General features: G+C 35.5%; 1 protein-coding gene across 2 annotated transcripts; it reads right to left on the bottom strand.

Annotated features, from left to right (window-relative positions):
• Positions 1–1,128: 1,128 nt before the first annotated feature.
• Positions 1,129–8,311, bottom strand: LOC133797100 (golgin candidate 1). 2 transcript variants are annotated; one of them, XM_062234896.1, is made up of 21 exons: positions 8,008–8,311; positions 7,167–7,247; positions 6,621–6,670; positions 5,888–6,499; positions 5,735–5,797; positions 5,413–5,490; positions 5,122–5,325; positions 4,931–4,987; positions 4,753–4,827; positions 4,603–4,674; positions 4,425–4,487; positions 4,228–4,326; positions 3,750–3,821; positions 3,547–3,615; positions 3,232–3,279; positions 3,008–3,103; positions 2,829–2,905; positions 2,242–2,287; positions 2,041–2,139; positions 1,893–1,937; positions 1,129–1,783 (listed from the first exon to the last, which is right to left on the bottom strand). In XM_062234896.1, the coding sequence occupies exons 1-21, from the start codon at positions 8,033–8,035 to the stop codon at positions 1,712–1,714; spliced, it is 2,106 nt and encodes a 701-aa protein (XP_062090880.1). In that variant the 5' UTR covers positions 8,036–8,311; the 3' UTR covers positions 1,129–1,711. The 2 variants fall into 2 exon arrangements, with proteins under 2 accessions (XP_062090880.1, XP_062090879.1); XM_062234895.1 differs by having other exon boundaries at positions 3,750–3,827; positions 8,008–8,310.
• Between the last annotated feature and the right edge of the window lie 1,173 nt (positions 8,312–9,484).

Raw genomic sequence — 9,484 nt, 5'->3', positions numbered from 1 at the left:
TAGACTCGATTCCGAGGGGTGATGGAGCTCCTTTTTCCTTCGATCTTGATGATTACATAGTCCGCCCTACTAGCCCTCCTGACTAGTAGTAGCTCACTTGACGCACCTGCGCCAGGGGGTGGTGGAGAGCTGACACTAGGTGCTCCCCCTACAAAGAGCCTTATGAGCTTTTAGCATTCTACTAGGAACATATATGATTTCTTCTTGGGAGATATATTTGGCTATCAGCCTGTCAATTCTCTGAATCTTCCAAATCCGATCGCATCATTGCATTCATTGCCCCTTCAATATGGGAACAACCAAGTCTAGTCCATTTTCGAGCAATATTGAAGATATTTACGAAAATGTCACTGCCGTACAAATTAGGCATCAACATGCTCACCAACTTGCACATTTGACTGAGTACCAACCTAGCTTGTAACATGCTTTCATGGCTGGCATGTTACACCTAGAAATCACTAGGCTACTCAACTAGACATTAAGATCCATGTGTATTATTGTGTGAAGAAGACATCTCCATATCATTGTTTTTTTTAACTAATGTAACATCACTACAAACCAAATTTCATTATTAGTGTGATAAATTTTAAGATTACATCATATCTGCATCTTAAAATTTTGATAACGAGAAAGAATCATAGAAAATTAGTATAAAGATAAATTATATCATTTAGTAAAAATGAATAAATATTATGGTAATATGTCAACGTGATGGCAATAATAAACTATGTTTATTATTAGTACCACCAAAAAATTTATTTAGTAACTTAAAAGCAAATATTTTAGATCATTTACCGAATAATAGATTGGAGAAGCCGCACATTATATAAAAAAGAAGACACATAAACTCGAGTTGAAAAATTCCATCGGGTTTATAGCATTTCTCCTTACTCATATTTCAAAGATTTTTTTTTTCTTTCTATCTTCCCTCACCATTCCCTAATGACTACTTTCCTTTCAAGCGCCTTCATTTTTCCAAAACTCCAGCCAAACATAGCCATTCCATTTCCCCCTTTTTCTTTTTGGTTTTGTTCCAAAGATACCAAATTGCGAGTGGCATTAGGGAAAGAAAAAAAAAAAGAGGGAAGAAAAAAAAATTAGTGGTTACACTTATATAGAAGAATTCAATCAGCTCAAATGTTTCTATTTGTGTAAGATCTCGTATTTCATTTTAAGTACAAACATCGATCATGATAAATTTACATAGTATCTGTACCACATTTCAGTAACTTTTAAACAAAATTCTGCCAAAAATGCAAAACGAGAATATAGTGGTGGGCAAACCAAATCTGCAGGAGTACCCTAAGAAAGTCTTCTGGGACTTCAACAAATACTTAATATGGCTAGCTAAGACACATTTGGGCCAAACAGGTATACCCAGCCATGTTCGAGTAATTACACTACATTTTTTTAGTGCCCACCTGGACAAAGAATTGAGTACCCTTTAAGACAAACCAGTTTCCAATTTCCAAACCAAACCAATCTGCAGCAATTTCTCCACTATTGACCTTCTTCCATAAAAATATGTGGAAACAATGAGAGATAAACTTTTCATTTGTGCTACCTATTTCATGTAGCTTCATTATTCTCCAAGGCTTTTTGGGCTAGTGAAATTAACTGAGAATGCACCTTAAGGAGATTTAAGAATCTATTTTAGGGGAACAAGTATGGCAAAAAAATAAAATGAATGGTGAGAGCAGCAGCTACCCAATCATGGTAAGGTAGGGTTGGTAAGCCCCATGGCATTTGCAACTTCTCTAGCAGAAAGATCATCTGCTTGTTCCTACATATGGAGAAGTATTTTACTCAGCTATGCATCAACGTGTCCGATTAAGGAAAATGTATGCCTCAGCAATTGTAAAAGAAAAAAAAAAAATTTTTTTTAATCATACCTGAAGTCGATGCAATAGATACATCAAGAAGAGATGAACAAATACCTGCAGAAGATTACTCATCATTGAGATGTAATCTAAATTATTCCACACAAAGACATATTATTGTATAGTCAGTCTCTTTATTAACGTGTCAAATCATTTTTACCAAATAGAAAAGCAAGATAATTCGTGCTGTGGGATATCGCCAGAGAAATCTTGTTGCCCTAACAGCCCCCGAGTCCAAGAACTTCGCTGCCTTCTGCAACTGTGAGCAGCAAATAGAATTATACACGATAAAACTAAAGGAATGCCATGATTTTTTTTTTCTTCTTTATTTGAGTTTGAACAACTAGGGACGTGATAATACCTGCATACTTGCTGTAGCCATATGGCGGTGATGCAAGGGAAGTGGCCTGCAATTATTATGCTTCATATTAAAATTCTCCAAATAAAGAAACATATTTCAAGAAAGATCGTCAATCAAAATATTCTTAATGCAATAAAAAAAATATTAAAATGTTTGTGAACTGCAAAACACAAATCAAAATGCAACGAGGGTCCAAAACACACATAATCTTGTGCATAGAGAGAGTAGCCAATAGAAGATGCAAGGATGAGTGGATCAGAGAAAAAATTGTAGCAAGTTCAGCAGTGTCAACGATTGAGAAGAAGATCAGCACAATTCAAATAAAAGGTTGATAGGAATGAATTCAAGTTTAAAGGCACTGGTAAGAACAAGAAGCATACGGGACAAAACGCATATGTATCAATTACAATATAATAGATGGATCAATGCTTTTAAAGAACTCCCATCAATAAAAGTCAAGAGATATGCTTTGACAAAAGAACATTTTATGCATGGACCATGAGGGCCTCAAGACAATATTATGTCACAGCCATCAATGAATGTACATAAAAATATTTTTGTATAGGTCTTTGAAAGCATCAACATACTCAAGTGTCTTCATTTCAGTATCATCCTCCCAAGATGATGAGGGCCTTCGTGAAACTCTACTTCTTTCCGCCTCTGCCTGTATAACGTCATTGTGAGTTCATCAAATTAAAAAAGACTAGTGATAACATTGATAATGTAATTTAATGATTCAAGCAGCTTAGAACACCTAAAAGCAAACCTGTGCTTCATGACGACGCTTCAATTCCTTCTCTAATTGAAATTCTGCAGCAGCCTTTTCACTAGCCATGGTTTCCAATTGTGTTTGCTTGTAGTACTGAATGGCAGACAACAATTATACACAAGAGGTTGTCATAAATTTTCTGGATGCCATATAACAGGTTATCATTGTGAAACCTTTTTTATTTTATTTTTTTGTTAAAAGCATTTGTAAATGTGATTTACCAATAAATCAGTTAGTTCACGATAGCGTTTCTCAAGTTCCATATGCTCCTGCAAATTGGAAATTCCAACAAATAAGGTAATGCAATAAATACTATTTTAAATCCATAAGCTGTTCATACAGAAGAACAAAATACACTCTTTTAGTTTATTAGAACATGAGATAAATAAAAGATAGAAGCACAGCATCAATACTCATAATGCATATTATCAGAAGATTGTTTGTATAATATGAACAACACTTATAAATAAATAAAAGAATATGAAATGGCACATTCAAGAAAAGAAAGTGATGAGCTGAATAATCAATAAGAATACCTGACGTGAATAATGCTCAGCATCCCTCTTCATGGCAGCCATTTCAACTCTCATTTTTTGCACTTCAGCCTAAATTTTTTACAGAGAAAATAGTATAGCCACCAATTATTAACAGGCCCCCTACAGTCTTAGGAATATTGAACTCAAAAGAAACATACAGATATATAAGGACATTGTACTGGATGAAAAGAGGAGATTCTTACGTCCAGAGAAGAAAGCTTGCTCTCAGCATCCCTCTGACCTTGGCGAGCACGTTCCACTTCCTCTTGCCAGGCCTGAATCTTATGTTGTTTTTTTATTGGTAAGTAATTGTAATTTATTACTGCTACTAAAATAATAAAAAGATTCAATGTTATAATATTTATAAAGCAACCAAATAATGACTGTTTATTACCTGCTACTGCTAAAGGACTAAGCAGTTCAAGTAACGTGATATTCATAAAACCAACTTTTTTTAATGTAAATATTTATAAATAGCCTTTTTATCAATAATGAGAAATGCGTTCTATATCTAATGGCTTAAGTTTATTCCCCAACATATTTTTAATTAAAAAATGCATAAAACAAATAAAGTAACAAAATGACTGGAAAAATTAATAAGCAACACCCAATGCCTTGTCAGGGTCACAAGTAAAAGTATTTAGATACTAGTGCTCTGCTTTACAGTAACAAAAGGTATACCTGAATTGCTTGATTTGCCTCTTCTGGTAACTTCTTTTGCCCTCGCCGTACACGAGCTTCCATATCTTGCAGCTCTTGATTCAAATTTGCACATTCAACCTGATTACATATAATGTTTTACCAAGAACTTGATAACATTGATACTATCCTAGGAAAGGTAAATAAAGAGATATAAGAATTATAGTGTTTTTCACTACCTCAAGCAGAGCCACCTTTTGCTCGAGCTCCGCTGCCTTTGCAGTCCTCTCATCAGCTGTCCTCTGTTGTAACAAAGCCAGAAAATAAGCAATCATTCCACTAGCAGGCACATAACATTAACAGGTTCTTTAATTTATCACGACAATAAGTGACAAACAAAAAGAGTCCTTACATTACCTGTATCCTTGCAAGGGCAGTGGATGCCTCTAAGGCTCTATGTTCCAATTCTACCTCCCTTTCCATAGAAGCCTGTTCAATAATAAAAAAAAAACCAATAAAAAACAATAGAATGAAAATTAAACAACAAAAGTAATGTCTGGTACAAACCATTTTTGTTGCATTGTGTGCAGCACGCTCTTCCTCTGCTCTTCGTTCTACAGAAGCTAGCTCCTCTCGTAAAGCCTGATATATACGTTCCCATTCCTTACATGATCTCAGAATAAAAGCAGCACGAGCAAGAGTATAAATGAAAATAATTCCATGTGAGAGAAAGAATCACACTGACCTGCATCATTCTTGTTTCAGTAAGCTCCCTGTTTCTCATAATAGATTCCATGTTTGCCTGGTAAAACAATATCAGGCTGTTATGAAAACTTCTGGTTGTCAAAATTAGAAATCAAGAACAATATGAACTATCTGTTCTATGGAAAAAAAATGAGAGGGAGAAAAAGGAGATAGAATGTAAATGTATTGAACCTGCAGAGAAGCAAGATTTCCTTCCGACAAAGCAGTTTGTTTCTTAAGTGCATCCATGGAACCGACAAGTGCTTCAATTTCCGAATTCTTTGCTGCCAAGGCTTCAGCCATATTTGACTCTACTCTCGTCACTTCAATTTTGGATTCTGACACGTCTTGCTGTAGCTGCTTTATGCGTGCCTCGAATGATTTACTAAGCTCTCTCTGAAAACAAAAAAAATAAATATATAACATGTCAAATTATTGAAACAGAAGAAAACTAACCCAAGTAGAAAGGAGAGAAGCATTCACCTCTGCAACAAGAAGTTCCTCGAGTTGTGCATTTTCAGATTTGTATTCTTGAAGTCGGGTTTGAAGTCCAGCACAGACCTAACAGTGAATAACAGATGGATAAATAAACTTCCAAAACAAAAATGTCTAGCCAGTATGTAAGCTCATCCAAAGAGAGGAAATTTCCCCCTAGTTTGTATGTATAACAGCCAACCTAAGATAGACAGTTGAGTAGCTTGTATTTGAAAAGCTAGTTAAAACTTGAATATTCATTTTTTTCCAACATAGAAGGAAATAATGGCATGAAAATAACATAAATGCTATAAACATCATTGAAGCTTACCCTGGCCAATCTTGCCTCTTTAGATTGACCGGTGGAAATTGTAGTTTTAAGTAGCCCTTGAGCCTGCACCAAGAAGGATGTATTAAATAGAAGCAACAGGGACAATAAAATTATTTAGAGTACAGAAGATTTTCTGTGTTATCAGATACTTACCTCATCAAGCTGTTCCTGTACTTTCTTGGGAGATGCAACCGCCTTTTGCTCCTCCTGTTTCTTTTGATTGCTAAGAGGTTCAATGTTGAGATCAGCAACTCTAGATTGAGTTTCACCATCCTTTAGTACATCAACATTCGTGGACTGAGATTTTTCTTGATCAATCTTTCGAGAAACATCTGTGTCTCCTGATTTGGTCCCTGGATCAGTTTCCACCGGATCAAGTGTATTCACAATTTCAACTTCTTCGGCAGGTACGGGGCCTATAGGCAAAGAAATGTCTTCACATACTTCTGAGATACTCTCATTGAGAAGCTCCACATTCGATGTTGATGTGACAGCTTCCTGATCAGTATTATTTACTGGAACTTCGACGAGGTTAGTATCATTTTTACTTTTGTCATTTCCTAAGGCCTCTGTATGAGGAATCTCCAACAATGGGGAGTTGTTATTAAAATCATCTTGGTTCTCAGTGGTTGTTTGAACCGTAGAATAACTAGAAGAGGTCCCATCATTTTTATTCAAAAGTGTATCCTTATCTTTTTCAGGAGTTACAGCTACTTGTGATGTAATAGTATCATTCTGCTCCTGTGCAGTATCAGTTGTTTTGGCCTGAAATCATCACATTGTGAGACTATAGGTTAACGTAAGCAAGTGAATAAAAGTAGTATAATTTGCATGTTTATGCTCATATCTAATTAAGTAAGCTGTGGAATGGCTAAAGTAAAAATACCCTGGTCTCTGACTTTGTTTGCTTGGCTTGGGATCCTTGCCCATTAGAAGCTAAATCATAAAAAGAAGAAAAAGCAGAAACAAAAGTGAGCAACAGAAACAGATACACTCTCCCAATGAACCTGAAAGCAGCAATACAAATTACAACTTTCCCACATTTGATGGGCATGTTCAGTTCATTCACCACATACAATTTTATTTTCAATTATGAATTCCTTGCATTTGTCAGATTCCCAACCAAATATCAAGAAAATATATATGCCATTACTCTTACTTTCAAAGTTTCAGTTGTTAGCCAAAAATATTTCCTTTAAGTTAAACGAAAACCACGGATTAGTCAATACTCATTAGAATTTTCCCTCCCCTCCCCCCAAAAATATAGAGATAAAAATTGCCAGACCGGTATAATTTGGTTGTCAAGTTTATCATTAGGACACTCACAAAGTCATGGTAAAAAGATCAAACTCCATCAAGCATCTGTTACCCATCCAGAGACGCATTTTAGAAATTTAAAGTAGAAATGCCAAGACACTAAAGAAAGAAATACCTGAAGTCTGGGAATCAGGCTGATCTTCTGCCAATTCACTGACAACAAGCTTTGCCCTTCTATCTACAACTTCAAACAAACCTTCACCCAAAAAAAATAAAATAAAATAAGCTTTGCCTTTTCAACTATTTGGGATGAAAAGTGCAAGAAATGTACATATGGCTAAAAGTTAAACCAATACGTGAGTATTTGTTCCAAAATAACGAGAACCGTGTCCCAGCAAGAGGAAGAAAACTCCTTTAAAATCCAGCATTGAACTAGAAATTCCAGTTACATACCAAGCCGCATCAATCTATATTATAAGGAAACAAACTCTTCCATCCCAATTACACCACCAAAAATATAGTATTGGAACTGAATTCTGAAGCCATTTAAAAATGTGTATATCCTACCTAATCAATACACCAACTATTTCTGCTTAAGTGGCTAAGGATAATCACAAATCCACCGAATTTGCCATTGCAAAATGAATTCATAACTAAAAAACAAACAAAAGGTATCCATTACTATTATCACATAACGCCGGTGCCAAACAAGCTTCAAGTTCAAACTGAACAATGCAAATTTGCAAAACACAGCAATCCCTTCAGAGCATCAAAAGCCCAACAAAACCCATTTAAGCATTCATAATCCACTCCTCCCAGCATTCTATACAGCACAAAGGCTTCTACTCCATCGTACAAACGAACAGAGTTTTCTTAAAAAAAAAAAAGTCATAAACAAAGAAAATTAAAGATTCTTAATTCACTATAATAGTCCCAATTAATTACACCAAGACTCGGATCAGACCTGAAAAAACATAATTAAACCCCAATGAAAAAAGAAGAAAAAGAAAGCACACCTTCTGCAGCTTTGAGCCAGGAATCCATTGAATGAGAGGGATTCGGATCTGGAACAAGTGTGGTTCAATAGAAATCAATCAAATGGACCAAGCTTCCATCAGTCATGAACCAATAAGGGAAGAAGCCAAGACGACGTCATTGTGAAGTGATCTGAAGCTGGAGAAAATGGAAGGATTGAATATCAAAAATTAAACCGTTGTGTTTGTTGTGAGTTGCGATCAGTCGTTAGTTGAGAACGAAGGATTGTGCAGAGTAAGATCGATGGAAGCTTGTCACAGAAAATAAATAAAATGGTTTGGAAGTGTGGCCTGATCTTTTATTGGGCTTTATTGGTTCTAATGACTGGGCTTCGGATGAGTTAGGCCACCCCAGAGATTGTGGAAATTAGACTGTGTGCCAAGTTTTATAGTGTTATTAGTTTTTACCATATTTCAACTTTTATATATTTTTACCTAGTTTTTTAATCAGTTTCCCCATAATACCCTTTTATATTATAAACTGAGTACTCTCCATTTTTTTCCCACGTTTCCCTCTCACCTTCAGTCTATTTTCAAAGTTTTTGTTTACTATTCTTTTCTCTCTGCCGAGCCCCCCGATCACCATCTTCAACATTCCTCTGTCTCCAGCGCCAAAACTCACCCCCCATCCTAACTTCAACACCAGAGCCATCCTCTGTCTTGATTTTGTGGATCGTTTGAAGTTCTTCTCCAAGTTCAGAGCCGATCTTCCTTTTTCAAGTGATTGTTGAAGCTTGCTTCTCTTGAGGTATGTAATTGAGGTTTGTTTGATTCTTTGCTCCCCATTTGTTTGATGAAAGTTTGATTGATTTTTGTATGAATAATTTATGTTCTTATATAGTGTTTTTATTGTTTGTTTTGATGAAAGTCATCATTGTCTGAGGCCGTTCCCCCTGTGCAATTGATTTTTGAAGCTTGCTTTTCTTGAGGTATGCAAATGAGTTTTGTTCAATTCTTTGCACTTCATTTGTTTGATGAAAGTTTCATTAAATTTTTTCTGAATATTTTATGCTCTTATATAGTTTGAACCTAGTAGTGAGGTATGTAAAATAAGTTGTTTAATATATTGCACTCTATTTGTTTGATGAAATTCCTCATTAATCATCAAATGAAAAATTTCCCTTCTTATCTAATGTTTTCATTGCTTGTGTTTATTTTGATGAAAATACTCGTTGATGTTCATTTTTTTTCTTTAAATTTGTCTCTTGGTTTTGTATTTTGTAGTGTATGGGAATGTATAGGAGTCGCACTACTCATTGTTGAAGTTTACCCAAATCTAACATCACTTACTATAGGCAGTTGTCGGAGACTCAATGGAGAGTTACCTGACTTCCTACCATATCTACACAGCTTCATATTTTTCACTGTTCAGAGCTTGCTTCCTCACTCCCAGTGATGACAACTGTCACTAGTGTAAGAATTCACCAGTGTTAGATTGTGTGCCCAGTTTGTATTGGTA

This window comes from Humulus lupulus, chromosome 8 (genome assembly GCF_963169125.1).
Source record: "Humulus lupulus chromosome 8, drHumLupu1.1, whole genome shotgun sequence".
Lineage (NCBI taxonomy): Eukaryota > Viridiplantae > Streptophyta > Magnoliopsida > Rosales > Cannabaceae > Humulus > Humulus lupulus.
The sequence above is the reverse complement of the archived record's forward strand: the minus strand, read 5'-3'. Positions and strand labels throughout refer to the sequence as shown.

Coding starts and splice junctions, on each gene's coding strand:
- LOC133797100 (XM_062234895.1), bottom strand. CDS start 8,035: ATGGATTCCTGGCTCAAAGCTGCAGAAG. Junction 5,326..5,412: donor AGGAACTTCTTGTTGCAGAG/GTGAATGCTTCT, acceptor TTTTGTTTTCAG/AGAGAGCTTAGTAAATCATT. Junction 4,327..4,424: donor AAAAGGTGGCTCTGCTTGAG/GTAGTGAAAAAC, acceptor ATATGTAATCAG/GTTGAATGTGCAAATTTGAA.